The sequence below is a fragment of the Ochlerotatus camptorhynchus genome, unplaced genomic scaffold, assembly GCF_037179485.1.
Source record: "Ochlerotatus camptorhynchus isolate MF236.1 unplaced genomic scaffold, CSIRO-AGI_Acam_v1.1 ptg000139l, whole genome shotgun sequence".
Classification (NCBI taxonomy): domain Eukaryota; kingdom Metazoa; phylum Arthropoda; class Insecta; order Diptera; family Culicidae; genus Ochlerotatus; species Ochlerotatus camptorhynchus.
Genome location: NW_027040629.1, coordinates 3,148,210 through 3,168,918, shown reverse-complemented (window position 1 = coordinate 3,168,918; position 20,709 = coordinate 3,148,210). Strand labels below are relative to the sequence as shown.

At 39.2% G+C, this 20,709-nt stretch overlaps 1 protein-coding gene across 1 annotated transcript; it reads left to right on the top strand.

Moving 5' to 3' along the window:
* Positions 1 to 815: 815 nt before the first annotated feature.
* On the top strand, positions 816 to 19,875 carry LOC135700594 (glutamate decarboxylase-like). The gene is made up of 3 exons (XM_065221123.1): positions 816 to 946; positions 4,588 to 4,666; positions 17,386 to 19,875. The coding sequence occupies exons 1-3, from the start codon at positions 816 to 818 to the stop codon at positions 17,902 to 17,904; spliced, it is 729 nt and encodes a 242-aa protein (XP_065077195.1). The 3' UTR covers positions 17,905 to 19,875.
* Positions 19,876 to 20,709: the final 834 nt, after the last annotated feature.

Genomic DNA, 20,709 nt, shown 5'->3' with positions numbered 1-20,709 from the left:
GGCCGGATATTTTCGATGGAAGAAGCAAATTTACGAAAGACAGTGTCGATGAAGAGAATCGATCAATGCAGATAGGACCTATTGAAAAGTGACGCGAGATTTGTTTTCCGTACTGAGCTCCAATGCTACCGACGCCAGGGAGGCAGCTCCCACACCTGGACCGATAAACACAACCGGGGACCAACGGCTTTACTTCCCGAAGGAAGGCGTGATCAGAGATGTTATGCCTTAGAACATGCCGGTGGCGCCGACTGAGATTAGACCCAGAAGCCTGCTGGGGTGAGAGGTAATCACGCTAACCACCGACGCCGATATCTTTCAAGGTGATATCACCGCGAATGAGAACGACCCAAATTTGAGTTTAGTTATCTCAGAAATAAGAAATAAAGTGCAGGAACTCAGCGATGAGTAAATTTGCCTCATGTTTTCACAGGTTTTTCCAGGATTTTCCAGGGAAAAATTCCCGAATTTGAAAAAAGTAAAGATTGGATTCACTCAGTCTATTAGTACTACTCCAAGACTGAATAAAATTTTCGTCAATTTCCTCATCTTCTGGCAGATTTTTTAGGTTTTCCACAGGAAACCATGTGACAAATTTACTCATCGCTGAGTTCCTGCACTTTTGGCGATTATGAGTGAAGTAAACTCAAATTTGGGTCGTTCTCATTCACTGTGTACGCAAAAGTAAAAGAGCCAGTGCCGCTACTTGATAGCAAACTACTCATAATGGGAGGGAGGAGTTTCGTTTCTTATGCTACGGACACAAAACGAGACACGACTATCAGTTATTCTCTTCCGAAGTGAACGATTTCATCATGGCACCGAAAACCAGTGGAAAGGCCGCTAAGAAGTCTGGAAAGGCGCAGAAAGTCATCGTCAAGGGAGAGAAGAAGAAGAGGAGACAGCGCAGGAAGGAAAGCTATGCCATCTACATCTACAAGGTGTTGTAGCAGGTCCACCCGGACACCGGAGTCTCGTCGAAGGCCATGAGCATCATGAACAGCTTCGTCAATGACATCTTCGTATTGCTGCTGAGTCGTCCCGTCTGGCTCAATACAACAAACGCTCGACGATCACGTTCCGCGAAATCCAAATTGCGGTCCGTCTGCTGCTGCCAGGTGAGTTGGCCAAGCACGCTGTCTCTGAAGGAACCAAGGCCGTCACCAAGTACACCAGCTCAAAGTAGATTCGTACCATCTAAACAATCAATCGGCCCTTTTCAGGGCCACAAATCGATTTCCAACGTGAAAGAGGTTTTGATGATTTATTGAACTTTTAAATGTTCGAGAGCAGCGTTAGAAAAGTTCGCGATAAGAAATCAGTTGATTTGCCTTATGAAAATAATGTTGACAAAAAGTATAAGAGGTTGGAAAATGGAAAATGGGCGATTTCACGGACCAGACGCTTGAAAGGCAACTTGCAGTCAGCAGCTCGGTCGATTTCTGGTAACGACGGATCTCACGCAGAGCGACAGTTCCTGGCCGGTAGCGATGAGACTTCTTCACTCCTCCGGTGGCCATCTGTTTGAGAGGAGCCTTTTCTCCGGTGAACTTACGAGTGATCTGCTTGATGCGGCCATTATACGATGTGGATGCGTTGAACGCAATCTGTTTTAAATTTACCCAGCAAAATCATGGGCATTGGCTATAAGCAATATTTCATCAGATTCCAGACAAATCTGTACGATAGTAATTAGAACAGAAAATGAAAATATAAAAATGAGGTAAGGAAAATAATTAAAATATGGTTCAGATTAATACCTGGCTGAATAAAGATACGCATTACCATTTATTATATTAGACCACGTAGTCCTACACACTTAGATTTTTTCGCCGAGATGGTCACCACCGAGCAGCTCGGCATTTTATTTTACTGGATCTCAGTGAAAAACTTGCCGAGATTCAGCTAACAAACGGGAATTTTGCCGAGATCTCAGCTAACAAACATATTTTTTGCTGAATTTCCAGCAAAATAAAATGCCGAGCTGCTCGGTGGTGCCCATCTCGGCAAAAAAATCTTAGTGTGTACGTCACCATTGCGTACAACCCCAGGACTGTCCCTTGTAGTTTTTTTTCTTTACTACCGTGATTTTTAGCCGTAGGCTAGTTCATCACGTATATTTCAAAGAATAAGGTGAAACAAACCTATCTATCACAACAATTAAGCTGGGTTTAGACAGGGCAAGTCAATTGTACAAGTCAGTTGAATTCAACTGACTTGAACGCGAATTGAACGTGTAAACCATGCCATTCAACTGACTTGATCAACTCACTTGAATTGAAAAAAGTTGAACCAGGCTCAACTTTTCAAGCCAATTGAATTCAACTGAGTTGATCATTTGACTTGCCTAGTCTAAACCCAGCTTTGAGAAAATTGTAAATAGGGTCAAACGGGTTTTGATAGATTATTATTATTATTTAGCTTTATTAAGGAGGCTTTCAGCCTTGGGCTGGTTCGCCTCCAACCGGGTTTTGATAGAGCCCAGTAGCTAAAACCACATCGAGGTACACACAGAGTTTAATTACTGAGATTGGCTGAGTATTTCAGTATTTTTATTGCAGTATGTTGATGAATAAGTCAGAAAAATTCATCGAAAATGTCTATTTACTAGTAGTTAATGTATTTTTTTTTTTGTTTCATACAATGGGTAGGATTAAAATGATTTTAATTTTTTACGATTTATATTTGGAGACTGAGGTTAACATGTCTAGCACTTCCTGGTAGTTCACCGGTTGGTGGCTCTTTTGGTGTGTTGGATTGCGTGTCCGTGTTTGGAGCTCTACAACAGGGAATATTAGTGAATGTTTTTCCTTCAAAAACAGTAATCTGGCCGAAATTCGGTAATTTTTGAACCGCCAAGCAGCTTTACTGAGATCTCAATCATGTTTGGTGAATGAGTTGCAAATAAATAAATGTCACTTTTGGCTGAAAACTCAGTAAAACGTATTACTGCGGTGCCAAAATTACCGAGATTCAGCAAACACAACTACACACCAAATTTAAATCGCTGAACATCAGCAAAATGTTGCTGATTTTAGACTTGATGAAAGATCAGCAAACGTTCCAGCAAAATAATGCTGCTGATTTTTTCAGCAATTCCAACTTCTGTCAAAATGACAACCTTTTACTGAAAATCAGCAATCTTTACTGATCTTTCAGCAATTAAAAATTTCGACATTTGGCAGCATTTTGCTGATTAAACAATTAAATTCATTTTTTTTCTTTATTAAAGAGATTTTTAGCCATAGGCTAGTTCATCTCTTGAATTAAATTCATTAAATCAAACTTGTTTTCACTATATGAGCTTCCAGCTTCTGTAAATATACGAATAATAAAGATAAAATCACCAGACTCCTTTCCAAGTATCGTTTATTAAATATAACCAGTGTCCGAGCCAGTGTCCTTACCTACATAATTTTATCTAATTTGTAGTTTTTTTTAGCTCTTCTTCCTCCTCCGGTTTGAATTGTGGTGTACGAATGCAAAAATACTTGCGACTGTGATGCTAACAGTTTGACAGCTCTTTTACTGGGTGTTAGCACAGAGAACAGACGTTCAAGTTCGGTCAGAAACTTGTGTAAAATAAGTGGGAACGTCGCCGTTACGTGGTGTTAGCATCTCCTGATTTTCTCTATAAATTTTCCACTTTCGACCAATTTGGCGCTAGTATCGAAAAATTTTCTGTTGAAAATTGCCACTTGGCGCTACTAGCATTTAGTGTCTAGTGTAATTTGTGCAACGCCAGCGCCATCATGTTGTCAAAGAGGGTTTTTAAGTGGGGAAGTCGCCGTTAGTGGCGCTTAAGTCGAATAGGAATCTTTACACAAGTTTCTAGAGAAATTTTGTTCGAGCCTCCATGTCTGTTCTCTGTGGTGTTAGTTTATATTAGCTGATGTTTTCAGTAAAAATATCGTTTGCTGTTTTTCAGTAAAGCATTGGATTGCTGGTCATGATCCAGCAATCCGTTTTACTGATATTGAAAACTTAAATTTGGTGTGTAAGTGTATAGGTTTGCAATGTTTTGCCAAATAATCTACTCCAAGTTTTTAAAGTCAAATATTTAAATTTCATTTTATCCAGTGTCACTGAACAAACAATGATAAGGGGACTTGCGTCACCACAATGCTCATCTTTCACTCACTTCACACGAGAGGCTGGTCCTTCCTGCCCAAATCCCCCGCGCTCGAATTTGAGGTTTCGACGAAAAGTGTCCCTGTTGCATGTACTGTTGTATACCGACCGGCAGTGCTACAAATAACAGAGGGGTGAAATAATAAAATGTGTGTACAAAATTAATTCTTAAACACTCCTCCGGGTATCACTATGCGGGAAAATTTGCTGCCACATCAAACAATCGGCGAGGGGATGCTTCCTGTGGCACGTGTCTGCACAGACGGAAGGGGATGGAGGCAAACCCTTCTGGTTTTGAGCATGAAATATTACTCTGACTGGCTGACTGACTGACTGGGTATAGGAAGGCAGACTGTTTGCGCTGCTGGGAATCAGATTTACCGTATGACAACTTGTGCTACAGTATTGGTTGCAATATCGCTCATGGATTTATGTCTTATTTTATGTTTTTTTCAGAGCGGACTCGGTCACATGGAACCCACATAAACTGATGGGAGCTCTTCTGCAATGCTCAACGATTAACTTTAAGGAGGATGTAAGTATTAGCTGCATATTTTTGTTTTTGTTTATAGGCTATGATATTTACCTTAGGGGCCATACATAGATGACGAAGCATATTTTTGTCCAACTTTAGACCCCCACACTTCCCTTACAGCGCTCAGTATTTTTCTATACCTAATATATGACAAGAAAACGGTCATCTTGAATTTCCTAAATATATTATACTAGCTGAGTGAGCCCGGCCTTGCTCGGGATTCAATATAAGCTTGAGTTTATGCGCCGATTCAAAAAGGCATGCTATATTTTTTCTGTTTCATTCCCCCTTACAGATGGTGAGGGGTCTCGAACCATCATAAGAACCTTTCCCGGCCCCAAAAACCCCTGCATACAAATTTTCACACCGATCGGTTCAGTAGTTTCCGAGTCTATAAGGGTCAGACAGACATACAGAAATTCATTTGTATATATATAGATACCCTAAAAGACCCCATGTAATTTGGGAATCGGACAGAAGCTGTAAAGCAGAAAGTTTCAACTATGCCAATTGATTAGAAAAAAACCTCGTATTACATCGAAAACAAGTTTATCGCCAAAATTAAAAAAAAACTATCATCTAAAAATAATGTAAGGCAATAGCGGAGTGTATTCCATAAGGCATAAATACGTTTGGCATAATGGGCTTTAAGTATAAATACATCAGGCATAATGGTCGTGTCCAATATTTTCTCATACACATTCAAACTATATATTTTTCGGCATCAGTAATTTCATTAGTAATTGTATTAACTGAAAGTCAAAATAATATTGATCAATTACAGCATATGTTTTGGAATTACCTTACCTTCAACCTGTTTGATGAGATTCAGACGTTTTTCATATGCGTCACATATGGTCCGCACGACTTTCATAAGAATTTGGTCCCTATTCTTTTGATTTTGGCTTTGAACTGGATCAAATTAGATACCCTGTGCTCTTTTACCTTCGACAGTATTTATGACCACATGTAATAATCCAAGGGATTCAGATCTGGTGAACTGGGAGGCCATTCATCTAAGGTTGAAAAAGTTGGTCATCTGATTGAGCTTGCTATGTGAGAGGACGCTCCATCCTGTTTAAATACATAATGATCATTTCCAATCTTATACATTTGGTTTGACAACTTTCTCCAAAAATTCCATTCCATTTTAAGCGTAAACTTTAACGTTATTTTCCATGAAAATCGCACTTGCATATTCCTCCTGAAACTATCACTGGCGCGATATTTGTGTCACTCCCTGGCTCATTTTCGAGGTGGAAACCCACAATCTGTCGTTTTGAACATTATGAGACTGCTGCAGGGCAAACAACTTTTCGTCTGATAGGTCTAACTCTTCCGCAGCGTGCCGTGGTTGTAGAAGAATTGCTCTTTCCAGCCATAATTTCTTCGAAGCTTCTGGAACTTCATAAACTTTTCGTTTCTTGAAAGCTTGAAATCAGGACATTGTGCAAGAACGATTATGAAATATTAAGATCATCAATCATTTTACGTGCTGGGATTTTCGACAAATCATTTTTCTGGCTATTTTAATAACTCGTTCTGTCTTCACTGAACGGCTCAATCGGATCTCTTCTGGTCATCCAACGGCTAAATGCCCGCACCATGAACTTAACGCTACCCATCAAATCCTGTGCAGCGCTTGCGCCATCTTTCTTACACACTTGCATCCATTCTTTCTTCAAATTCTTGTCGTGTTTGAAGATCTTCCCTGTTTTCCGGAGCTTGCTCTTCATAATTGCCCAGCATTTTTCTATTGGGCGAAGTTCTGGCGAGTTTGGCGGAGTGCCCCTTCGGCACAAAAAACAACATCGTTGGCTTCGTACTACCAACCGGTGGAAACCAACGATTTAAAATTGGCTCACTACTTGACTAGCCTATTGGTCCCAAGCAAATCGATTAACGTGCCCCATTCTATTCAACAACACGATGTTTGTTTTGATTCGCTAAAAAAGTTTGACAGATAAAATGAGGGGTTCGTGGATTTTCCTATGTTTCGAAGGGTGCATCGATTAGATTGGGACCGAAAATAGTACCAGAGCTGAGCCAAAAAGTTCAACACGTTTCTTCGGGACCTACTGGTCTTAGAGTTACCTCTATGGTACTACTCCATCACCTGTTTTGCGTAATGGCAGATCTGGCCAAAACAGAGTGTCACCTTTGTGGGACCGGAGGAAGGATAGCAGACGCATCTGGAGGCATTCTTCTTTATATATTCGGCCGTTGATGGTGCTGGTTGTTATGTACGGCTTTCTGAATTTGCCGCACTCACACATCGCCTGCCACACTAAGTACTTCTTGGCAAATTTATCGACCTTCTTCTTCCAGAACTTCTCCAGAACATTCAGGCGGGACTTGCCAAAGAAAACTCCAGGCAGAGGATCTGCTTGGTGTCCGCTTTAATGTACGTCTCGTCGTCCATTACGATACATTTCGGCTGCACCAACCCCTCGCGGTACAGCTCCCTGGCGTGGGATTTGGCCACCGTATTCTGTATATCGGTTCGGGTAGGCGCCTTCCTTACCTTGAAAATATGAAGTCTGGCCCGCTTCATAGTCTGCTGGACAATTCAGACGGAAGAATTGACCTTGTTGGCCACGTCCCAAATCGAAAGGTTCGGATTGTGTTTAAAGTAATCCCTCACCTTCCTTGCGTTCACGGGGTCGATCGTCTTCGCTTTTCTTCCGCTGCCAGCTCGCCGCTGAGTCGTCTGAGTCTCCTTGAACGGTTTTACCACACGGGACATGGTTGAATTGTCGATTTCAAACTGTTTCGCGATGCACCTGTGGGACTGATCTGGATTTTCCACGACTGCTTCCATAATATTTTGTCGAAGCACTTCTTGCTTGGAAGCCATCTCGATAACCACTTTACAGATTGTGACGAGATTTTGCACATGTAAACATTACACTCTAAACTAGTTTTACGCATAATTTCATCAATTTTTACCCATGCAATAAAATGTTAACACAAAACAAAGTGTTGCATTTTTATTCGAGTACAATCTTAAGGATTGTGGGGCCTCCCTTAGCTCAGTCGGTAAAGGCGCAGCTACAAAGCAAGACCATGCTGGAGGTGGCTGGGTTCGATTCCCGGTCCAGTCTAGAAATTTTTCGGGTTGGAAAATTTCTCGACTTCCCTGGGCATAGAAGTATGATTGGACTTGCCACACAATTATACTAATGCAAAAATGGTACAGGCATCGAAAGCTCTCAATTAATAACTGTGGAAGTGCATCTAGAACACTAAGTTGAGAGCACGCAATAAGCTAATATGCCATACCCAATAAGCTTGAAATGCGAAGAAGAAGAAAGAAGAAGAATCTTTAGGATACTGAAGATTCGATCATCCAATCCAATCATCCAAATCAGGGGGGGGGGGTCAAGAATCCAAACAAAAAATGTCTACGTAGTTTATGAACAGCCCCTAAGACTAGTAAGACCCAAACTGAAATAAAGGGAACTCTCGAATTGCTTAGCAAGTTTCTAAGCTTTTTCAGAATTTGTGATCAAAATTTTATCACCTTCTTTAAACGCTGGAATAGGCTTTTGAGGTTTTCTTTTCAAAATTTTTGTGAGTTTCCAAAAGAGTTTTGAACTCGGGTCTAATTTAGAAACATTATTTTCAAAAGTTTTGTTCATCAGGGCATAGAATCGCTTTTTAATTTCTATTTACCCGCCACATAACTTTCATGGTAGGATCGCGTTTTCCTTGATATTGCCTCCTACGGACATTTTACAGACGCATTAAGGGCTAAAGATCGTCGTCTATTATAATTGAATCGAATTTAACCTTGCATTTTGGTACTAGGCAGCTCTTGCTCCAGCTATAGAAGTAGTCAGAGATTCAAGAGCATAATTAACACCATCTTTGGTTTGTAAAGGAATGTTTGGTTCGAAGTTATATTCCATAAATGTTCGATACTGCTCCCAATCAGCTCTATGGCAACCAATTGGCTACAAAGTTGACATGAATTAGTTAATACCAAATCAATAGTTGAGGGATTTCTCGCTGAAGAAAAACATGTTGGGCTGTTTGGATATTGAATAGTGTAGAACAATCATCAAACAGAATATTACCATTGGAATTGCTTTGAGCATTATTTCAAGTGCGGTATTTTGCATTAAAATCACCAATAATGAAGAATTTAGACCTATGACGGGTAAGTTTCAGAAGGTCACCCTTGAGAAAAATTTTTTACTGGCCTACGCATTGGAATGGCAAATAGGCAGCTATAAACTTAAGTTGTCCAAATTTTGTTTCAACAGAAACTCCCAAAGATTCAAAAACGTTGGTTTCAAATGAAGAAAGAATTTTATTTTTGATTCCTGTATGAACAATGATGGCAACGCCACCACAGGCTCCATCAAGACGCTCATTTCGATAAATTAAGTAATTTGTGTCATTTTAAATAACTTTTCAGTTATAATAGCGATATGCACGATATGAACTCTAAAAAAGTTAAATAGCTCGCCTTCATTATCTTTAAGAGATCATGCATTTTAATTCAAAATAATTAATGCTTTAACCCATTACTGAATTTCAAAGTAATGACAATATTGTTCGCAAATTTTACACCAGTTTGAATAGCATCAAACATGGAGTTAGTTTTTAGCATATCAGTAATCATGTCGATTAATTATTTCTGTAAAAATTCTATTATAAGAGCAGTAATGCTTCCTTAGTCAAAAGCATCAAAATTTAGAAATCCCGTTGCGCGAATCGCCTGGACGGGATTTTATTTTATTTTTTATGACTTGGAGTAGCTCAACTCCAAGTATTTTTTTTTTTCAATTCATCCTTGATCTGATCCAGGGTTTCTCCACAGTGCAGACCTTTTAAGTCAACCTTGAATAGACGTTCAGTGTTGGTGTCGTAAGTAAAAAATGGTGTTGCTTCTCAGCAATGGAATTTTGCCTGGATGATGAATCATTTTTATCATTCATGAGCATATCAAAATGATTTTTTTTTAACTAGTTCGTTTATTTACTAGGCTCAGTCGTATGTGACACTTTGCGGAGCCAAAATCAGTAATGTTTGATTTACATTTTAAATACCAGTATTTCTAGGTTAGTATTAGGTACCAATTACTCGTGGCGGGCTCGAGGTTAATGGGTAACAATTTCAATTGGAAGGATCTAGGTAGGAAACTGGTTTCTGAAGCCTCCTTCAGATACTACTCTCGGACGGTTGACCAAATCCTGACTGGGCAGGGGCAAGTAGCACAGGAACAGGAGGATAATAAGACTGGGACACAATGGCGGGAAATTGTTTGGAAAGGAGGGGATAGTCACATCAAACTCTAACATGAGACAAACAAAGGAATTCGTAGATCGCTTGCATGTAGGGAAGATCACGTGTTCCCAATACATCTCTTACTTCATGGAAGGGTTGTCTACCTCGGGCCACTAGGGTATCCAATAGTCGTGCTCTGGAGGCGTTATTACCCGGGCAATACCAAACTGCGTGATCGATGTCATCATAACCGGTTCTGCACCTACATATATTGCTGTCAACGAGGTTTATTCTATAGAGATGCGCGTCTAGCGAGTAGTGGTTGGACATAAGTCTTGACATCACTCGAATGAATCCCCGACTTACATCCAGACCTTTGAACCACGCTCTCGAAGAAACATTTGGAATAATGGAATGTAACCACCGCCCAAGAGAATTATTTGTCCAATCGTTTTGCCAACTTAAAAGAGAGCTCTGACGTACTAATGGGAAAAATTCATCATGTGAAATTCTTCTATCATAAATCTCGCCTTGTTGTGCGCCCACCTTTGCGAGAGAGTCTGCCTTCTCATTGCCTGGGATTGAGCAATGTGAGGGGACCCATACAAAGGTAATCATGTATGATCTTTCGACCAGCAAACTCATCTGTTCCCTTACCTTTGAAAGGAAATAAGATGAGTGCCTACCTTGTTTCATCGACCGAATAGCCTCAATCGAACTGAGACTATCCGAGAAGATGAAGTAATGGTCTATGGGCATATCGGAAATCATCCCCAATGCGAAGTTGATTGCTGCTAGCTCAGCAACATAAACGGAACAAGGTTCCTGAAGTTTCCGAAAGGCGGTTGAGTATTCATTGAAGACGCCGAAGCCAGTGGATCCATCAATGCGTGATCCATCAGTGAAAAATCTTCTATTGCAATTGACTTGTTGGTACTTTTCAGCAAAAATGTGGGGAATTGAGATAGGTCGAAGTTGATCTGGAACTCCTTGAATAGCCTGTTTCATGGAGAGATCATAGTCAATGGGGGAACTGTAGTTAGTAAAGCATACACGAGAGGGGTTATAGCAAGGAAGGCTAATATCCGATGACATATAATTAAGATAGATTCGCACGAATCTAGACTAGATGCTCAATTCGAGCATTTCTTCAAAGTTTTCAATCACAAGGTTGTTACCGACACTACATTTAATCAATATTCTTAATGAGAGCTCCCAGAAACGGTTCTGCATGGGTTTTACGCCCGCTAGGACCTCTATGCTCATATTGTGTGTTGAATGCATACAGCCAAGGGCAATACGTAAACAACGATATTGAATACGTTCCAATTTGATTAGGTGGCTTTTTCTTGCCGAGTGGAAGCAAAAAGAGCCATACTCAAGAACTGAAAGAATAGTCGTTTTATATAGTTTAATGAGGTCTTCCGGGTGAGCACCCCACCATGTCCCGGAAATTGATCGTAGAAAGTTGATTCTTTGTTGACACTTTTGTTTCAAATACGTAATGTGGGTACCCCAAGTGCATTTTGAATCAAACCAGACTCCAAGGTATTTGAAGGTTAAAGATTGGGTAATGTCTCTGCCCAAAATATTTAGACGCAGTTGGGCTGGAAACCGCTTCCTTGTAAACACTACCAATTCAGTTTTTTGCGGTGAAAACTCGAATCTGGACAAACCTTTTTAGCGAAGTCGAATATCCATTGGGAGGAGTATTCTTCACTATCATTGGAAGATGAGCGGTTTCGCATATAGCGAGCCTTTTTCCAAAGCGTTGTCATCGAGGTTTCTCTAGAAAGTCCCTCGATAAAAGTACGCCAGTAATTTCGTTTCTTTGCTTTTAGTAAGTTTTTAAGCTTTTTTTCTAGCTTTAGATACTTTTCAAAAAGCTCAGATCTTTCATGTCTACGATAATCTTTAAAGGCATCGGATTTCTCAAGATACAACTTTGTGCATTCGTCATCCCATCCAGGGGTGGCGGGTCTTCTTTTGAGGGATGCACTTGGAACACGTCGTTTCTGAGCTTCTAATGCGCTTTTGTAGATTAGCAAGTAACGATACTCTTCCAGTGGTGGTAGAGGATCGGTAGAATCAATACCAAGAGTTACCGCCGATACAAATTTTTGCCAATCAATGTTCCTCGTGAGGTCAAAAGGAAATTGAATTGACTGATCTGTTTTTAGACGACCACTTTTGATTGAAATAATAATTGGCAAGTGATCACTACCATGGGGATCATTGATAACCTTCCACAGACAATCTAATGATAGTGAGTTAGAGTACAAAGAAATGTCAAGACGGCTCTCTCGAGCAGGAGGGTTTGCTATACGTGTTGCTTCACCAGTGTTCAAGATAGTCAAGTTGAAATCGTCGCACAAATCATAGAAAATACCCGCTCTATTGTCATCGTATGATTCGCCCCAACCAGTACCGTGTGAGTTCATATCGCCCAGTATTAGAACTGGAGATGGAAGGATATTAACTGAACTCCAAAGCTGACGGCGGTTTATGGAAGTCCTTGGAGGGACATATACAGAAGCTATGCAAAGATCTTTGTTCTTAACATTTATTTGGCAAGCGACAATTTCAATGCCTGAAATTATTGGGATTGAGATTTTATAGAAGGGGTAGCACTTTTTTATCCCCAAAAGTACGCCACCCGCCACCATATGAATCATCTCGGTCCAGGCGGATAATGTTAAAATCGTGGAAGTTTAGTTCATCTTCAGAAGAAAGCCAAGTTTCACAGAGTGCAAATATATCACAATCAGAATTGTGAATCAAATACTTGAACGAGTCTAATTTAGGTATTAAACTACGACAGTTCCATTGTAATAAAGTGATCATATCTTGATCCTCACTCGACGAATTATCCATCGAAAGATATGAATTCACCAATGAGGGGCCATGATGCAGTCAATTGCTTGAAGTAGTTTCCGACTATAGGAACAAGCAGGTCAATAAGCCCTCAAAGTGGCGATTCGTCGGGAAAGCCGAGGGCATTCAAAATATTATCCACAATGTCCTTAAATTTAATCTTTCCTCGCTTGGACGGGAGAGTTTTCTTTGAATTGCGAGTAGACGTGGTGTTTATTTTTGGTAACCTCTTACGATTACCTTTATTAGGTAGCGGCGGGGTGGAAAAGCTGCAGCAAGGATCAGATGGAGCAGCAATTACCGATTTGTTCGGCTTTTTCAATGAATCCCCGCTACCTTCAGATTTTTGCATGCTTTTGAGAGTGGTTTTATTTTTTTCCGGCGCACTCCCAGGGAGCTAATCGGCTTCCTTTTACCGGGGGCGTGTACCTCCGGAGACTCACTCTCATCTGCTATGTCAGAGTCCAGTTCATCGGAAGACAAAATCTCAAAAGTGTTTTCATTTTGAGCGGCTGATGCCAACGAAGCAGAGGATCCATTTTGCAACTTAACCATTTCTGCAAACGTCAGCTTGGAGCGTTTTTTTATTGAACGCTTCACATTGTTGGTACGCTTCTTGTACGCGGGGCAGTCCTGCAAAGCATGAAGAGGTTCTTTGCCACAGTAAGCACATTTAGTTGCTTCCTGTTGGCAAGCACCCTCCATGTGGTCTTGGCTACATTTGCCACAACGGGGCTTGTTGTCACAAAAAGCAGCTGTGTGTCCCAACTTTTTGCAGTTGGTACAATTATATACCCTTGGTACAAAAAGTCGCACCGGGAAAAAAAACATTTTCAATTTCTAAGAACTTTGGGAGAACCGATCCAGCGAAAGACACCTGTAGTGAGCCTGAAGGGGAATAAGTCTTTTGACCATCTACCGTGGTCGCTGAATACAATATCCTGCAACCCAGAACGTCCACGGTAGATGTAGCAGCATTTTGAAGGCACCCCATACCTTCCATGACGTCATCACACGTCAGGCTCACTGCAGAGACCACGCCGTCTATCTCCACATCTCGAGATGGGATGTAGACGTAATACTCTTTGTTATAAGCCTCGTCGTCAGCAATATCATTTGCGATATTATATGTAGGCGCAGTTATACGCAGTTTGTTCCGATTGACCTGATGAAATTCGGTCCCCGGGAAACGACGCGTCAATATTCTTTTAATCCCTAAGAAGTTAAGGGCTTTCTCTTTCTGCCGAAAATAGACAACCCAAGGCGAGGCAGAGGACGCCTGATAATGGCGCTTTCTAAGTTTATCATTGGGAGGCTTACTGCCCCCCTTTGAGCCATCCATTAGAAATTAAAAATTGTCGTCAAAAAGTAATTATTATTTTACTTTTTTTTATTAACGAACCACCCTATGTGGAACGATTCTACTGGGGGAGAGACAGATGATCCACAAGCAAACAGTCAGAGGAATTTGGAATACAAAGACAGATACGTGCTACTATTTGCCCTTACCGTTTTTACCGCTATACTGTTGCTGCTCTGCCACAATAGATGCCGGTCGTACACACCGTCCGTGCGGTGGCTCACTGCTTTCTGCTGGTTATTGTTTCCAGTCGTACACACCGTCCGTGTGGTTGTCGTTTGCCGATGTGTATTACACGGCTCTTGCTGCTGACTATGGCTCCGATAAAATCAATTTGATATCTTCGAGCGGGTTAAAGATGGACAGTCCGATCGTAGGCTTCGCCAGGATCGGCTACTTCCTTATGTAATGCGCGAGTCACCTGAGGCACAAAAACTGCTTCCAGGAAAAAAAAACTTTTCGCGGTGAAAACACTTGTATAAATTTCATCAGAAGGGGGATCAAGAGATTGCCCTTTTCTTTGGCATTTAGGCGCCATGGCGGCAGTAAACCGTTTCTCGAAATCGATTGCCAAGTAGATTACAATAAGAATGCGAAGAATCGAAGAGGAATTTTCCAAATCGATATCCTAGAAGGATTACCTCGGGTAGGGTCCAAACAAGGATCGAAGAGGAATAAGAGTATAACAAGTTAAAAATTGTACCGGTAATATTGAGCACTGAAAAGTGCTGTTTAAATTTGTTGTAACGTTAGGTAGCAGTAATACTTCCTTCAGTAAAAAGCGAATAGATCCGCATGGGAAGAGAGCACGATTCTAATTGATCGTTAGGCTTTAAAAGGTTTTAAAAACAGCGTAAAAATGAACTTCTAATCAATGATGTTTTGCGCTATTAAATGCTGTATTCAACTAAAAATACTGCTTATTGCAGTTCTACACACTAAGAAATTATCGCCAATTTCGATATTTTTTACCGAAATCTGAACAGCTGAACTGTTCGGTAAAATTTATGCAATTCATTTTAATTGCTTTTCAGCTACTTTCAAACTAAATCTCCACTAAAATGACAAGATTTTATCATTTAAACAAGGTTGAACATGTTTTGAAATTATTTTCAAATTCAATAGCCTTTAAAATGAAGGTCGAAGTTTTACCGAACGTCAGCTGTTCTGATTTCGGTAAAATTTACCGAACACAAAAACAAAATCTTAGTGTGTAAAACCATAACAATTCAGAGTGAAAACCAACCCGCAGTTAAATTGTTACTTGATAATTTTGTTCTGGAATAAAAAATTTTTTTAAATGTACTTTATTTGTTATTAAACTTGTTAACAGTTTTTTTCCGGTGTGTTTTTTTTATCTGAAAAGGTAATCTAGTTTCCTACAACTTTGTTATAGATGTCATTTGGATTAGAAGAGCCATTTTTGTGCTATGATTTATTGAAAAATATAGAATTCGCCATTTTGCAAAATTAGGTGAGAGTTAAAACGCCCAAATTCCAGCACCAATTTGAATGATCTCCCATAGCGAACAATTATACTATGTTTCATGGAAATTGGAGAGAGTAGTCTGAAACTAGTTTTTTCGCTGTTTGGCGTGGATTTGCTCTTAAGATAAAATCGATGAAGGGAATGAAAGCCCTTTTCTCAAATCAATCGAGTTCATATGGTATCATTCATAATATAAAAAACTTTGAAAACGTCGGTACAGTTATTGATACACTTATCTATAATATAGAATATCGAACATATTATAAAATCGTCCTTTTTGTATTATTTTCATAGTCACTTTAACACTTATGGGTTATTCGTGACATGTTCGGGAATGAGATTTTAACTCGTGACTTTGGCGTGATGTTAACCACTGCACCAAGGCCGTCCCCACATATAATATGAATTAACCTGCAATGCAATATAAAAAGCTTTAGAAACCCTACGGAACCTCTATAGGGGGGGGGGGTGGGGGAATAATTGTTTTTTTTTTCAAGCTTAGGTGATCAATGTTGAGGTTATTTGAAATTTATAACTACATATAATCGTTTTTAAATACGGTGGTTTTATAAATGAAGTCTGCACCCAAATTTTTTTTTCTCCATTCCAGTCTCCAGTGAATAATCACTGTGGTTATTTCTAAAGCAGTAGTTTGCACTAGTTTACAATGCCACTAAAAATAACCACAGTGATTGTTCACTTCCGCGAAGAGATACGCCATACGTTTCCCCCACACGTTTATTATTTTAGTGTGGGGGAAACGTATGGCGTAATTTAGTTAGTTTTCTTTGTTATGGAGACTTTCAGCCGTGGGCTGGGATCGTGTCCTATTCTTCAATTCAGAACATCCCTAAAATTACCAAAAAATCTATGATTTTTCCCATGTTTTTAAAATACCTCTGGAAGAAACCAATTTCAGATTTTCTAGGAACAGATATCACTTAAAAGTGATTCCTACGATTCTACGCGCGGACCGTTCACGGTTGCCGATCACGAATATGGAAACGGATGTCTTTCTCGAGTGAAAGAGGTTTCAGCAAAGTTGTGAAACGCCTTAATCAGAGTAAATTCAGCAAGTGAACATAACGATTCCATAATGGACAATTTAATATTTTCGTAGTGGCAAACACTTGTTACATTTAATAGAGCTATTTGTGTCAGACACCAATCTATACACACGTCTTTAATTTTTTTTTTTGTAGTCACTGAGTGTTATCGTTACTTGTCCGAAGTTGAGATTTTAACTCGTGACATTTGCGCTACTAACTACTACACCAAGGCCATCCCCGTCTTTGAAGAAATTTTGTTTAAGCTATAATATCTATGAAATCATCACCATAAATTCTAAACAAGCAAAATTCTCACCGTGATTTATGTTGCGCACCTTAAAAAAAATCATCAGATAGAATAAATCTAAGATAGAATCAATTACCAATCAAATATTTATAAAACAAAACTGTGAGAATTGTTGCAGCACTTGGTAAAGTGCAAAAACATGTTACTTCGATACCAACGCATCCCACTGATGGTTAGTTGTATCCTTCTAGGCATCTGTATCTATCGCAATTCCGTTTGAAAAGCGTGCAAATAGAATTTCAATGTCTGTGTCAATGTCAGCTGCACGCTTCTCCGGATAGCCAGAAGGGTGATTCGTCCTATCAAAAACTTTCCGAGCACAGTTCATTGGAACTTTAGCACTTGTAGAATAAATTGTCAAAATATTTATCAGAAAATAAACTTAATTGAACAATATATTTTCAGGGACTTCTGATCAGCTGTAACCAGATGTCGGCTGAGTATCTCTTCATGACCGACAAGTTGTATGACATCAGCTACGATACTGGTGACAAAGTTATCCAGTGTGGACGTCACAACGACATTTTCAAACTGTGGCTACAGTGGCGTTCCAAGGGTACCGAAGGATTTGAGAAGCATATGGACCAGATGATGGAGATGGCCGAGTACCAGGTGAAGCGAATCAAGGAACAATCGGACAAATTTTACCTTATCTTGGAACCGGAGTGCGTAAATGTATCGTTCTGGTACATTCCAAAGAGATTACGAGGAGTTCCTCATGACGCAAAGAAGGAAACGGAACTTGGAAAAATCTGTCCCATCATCAAGTCCCGTATGATGCAGTCCGGTACATTGATGGTTGGCTACCAGCCAGACGATCGGCGTCCCAACTTCTTCCGGTCAATTATCTCGTCAATCGCCGTCATCAAGTCCGACGTCGATTTTATGCTCAATGAGATTGACCGTCTTGGTCAAGATCTATAAGGTGGAAACAATAGCAATACTTTATTGGATCTTAATTCGCAACTAGACTTAAATTGGAAGACTCTCCATCTATTCGCTGAGTATCGAGAGCAATCTTGGCGTTTGAAAACAGTAAGAAACTGCCCTGTCACACCTTTTCGACAGTTTCATTGGAGTTCAGAAGAATCGTACATTTGTCAACCAAGGAGTATCATTTTCAATGACATATCAATGACATATTACCTTAATATATAGGTTGAATTTTATTAATTTACAGTTACATATGATCTGCAAACCTAAGAATTTGCAATTTAATATTGACTAGTTAATAGAACCCGCATCTGTTATATTTACCACGTTTTTGTTTGTATGAACATATCGTTGGTTTTAACATAAAACTAACGACATAAAATCAAAATTCAAACCACGCGTTTATGGATATATCCAAACGAACAAACTGAAACGAAGTCTCTTAACAAATTACAACTAAACCATAGTAAAAGTATTTACGGAAATTGACTGTTGCGAACGATTAAACCAGAAAGAATTATATATACAAAATATATATACTATATACAGAGTACACGCATTCTCCCATTATCTATATACATGTTCATCCTGTTTCGCAATTGAGTACTGGTGACAGAAATAATGTACCTTAAAGGCATAAATTCAAACGGTTAATTTGTTCGACACAAGGGTCTGTTTCAATAAATTTCTGTTCATTTTCCATCCAATGAGCAAATGAACATTTCATCAATGTGTAGTGTGCAATAAATGAACTAATGTTAAAACGAACGGTGAGCATAACTCAACGGAATATATGTATAGCTGTACTATAAGATTATTTATTGATTTCGTTGAATGTTCCTTTGCCTCTGCTCACGGTTACGTTGTGAATGATGTAAATATAACTGCGCTAGTATTACACAAGAAACAAATTGCTTTAAACTCATATTCCCACAGCCAGAGGAATTGGAAAGATGAACGCTATAACGACTGAACGTTTCAAAAGATTGTTGACTAGAAATGCGTAATGAAACTGATTGTGCGCTTGTTAATATCGAGTATTTGCCAAAGATCTACTTTCTAAATTCAGTTACAAATCCAACTTGAGTTTATCCTCCAACGATCGAAATATCTTTAGCGACTGACACAAAGTGTAATTCAATCTAGCGTAATTAAACAATGAAGTGCTTGAAGTTTTATCACCTATACAAAGTTAAGTTTGAGTATGGAAATTTATTTAGACAGCTAGTAGTTTGATTCCAAGCATGTATTGATGCATATCTTTTAGGGTTCGAAAGCACTAGAAAATCAAGAGAGAAAATGAACAACAAAATCACAAAGTCTTCCTTCAAACGAAATGTTAATTAAACCATGATTCCCATTCATTCTCAGATACCTTCTATCGTGGTGAACTAGGGCAATGTCAACTTTAATGATAATAATGGTATTGAATAGCAGCTTGAGTAAAAGCTCTACTTCACCATCATGTATATTACATCTCGAGAGTGAAGGGAATCATAAATCGTATATTAAAGCAACTTAAGAAGAACAAATCATACTAATTAGTTGCTTGATTTGTTGAAACAGAACAAACTTGTTTAATCAGTAACAAAACAACAACATTGACACATGTATCATTAGAGAAAATTTAGAAAAAAAGAAAAAAAAAACACATGTAATTTCAAATTGAAACTCCAACGAAAGCATCTCCCAAACGTGAACGGTGTCGCGTAAGCTCGCCGATGGTTTTAACAAAAAAAAAAAAATCAACATAAGCGTGAGTAATAATGTATATGAAACAATTGTCGTGAGACAACATCGAAAACTAAGAATCAAATTAAACTTTGACAGCCCACTAACTATAGACCACTATGCCAACTAAGACACAATAGATGTTATGTGTTGTTTAAACGAAAGATAAACCAGGAAATGCAATTGTGAAATATGCAAAGAAAAAAGTTAATAAATATCTGTAACCCACAACCGGAATGCTTTTTTTTATGCAGCTGTAGCCCCTCCCCTCCGCGCATCACACTTTTATCATTCAATAATTTCGCGTAACCATAATTTCACATCCACATCCACATCTTATTCATCTTCAAGATGGATGTTTATGGTATACTTTCGTGCAATAAGGCCACTGCAAAAGGGCATGGGTTTCGTAGAACATTAGTCTCCCCCTTCTACTCTGCACGTGCGAGTGATACAAACTATTGGCAGGACTTGAAAGCAGTATTGTAACCAGTGGTGTGTCTATCTGTCTAAGATTGTTGAGATTGTCGCGAATTTAGTGTTTCGATTTAAATGTTATGAATGCCAGGATCTCTTCTTTTTATTCTGTACGTAAACGACATTTCCTTCATTCTCAAAAAAATAAAATTGCTAATCTATGCCGACGACATGAAGCTCTTTTTGGAAATAAAAAATGATGAAGACATCAATATATTCCAGAGTGAAATACACATATTCTACACATGGTGTAAAAAAAGCCTATTAGAACTGAATGTAAAAAAATGCAACTTAATATCATTTAGCAGAAAAAGAACACCATCAAACATTTCAATTGCATTAGGAAATCAGAATGTAGAAAAATGTGAAAGAGTCAGGGATTTAGGGATTATCTTAGACTCCAAACTAACTTTCATAGACCATTACAATACAATTATTCACAGGGCAAATAACATGCTAGGCTTTATCAAGCGCTTTTGCTATAACTTTCAGGACCCATACACAATTAAAACACTATATATTGCCTATGTGAGGTCAATACTGGAATATTGCAGCATTGTATGGTCTCCATTTTCAATCACGCACGAA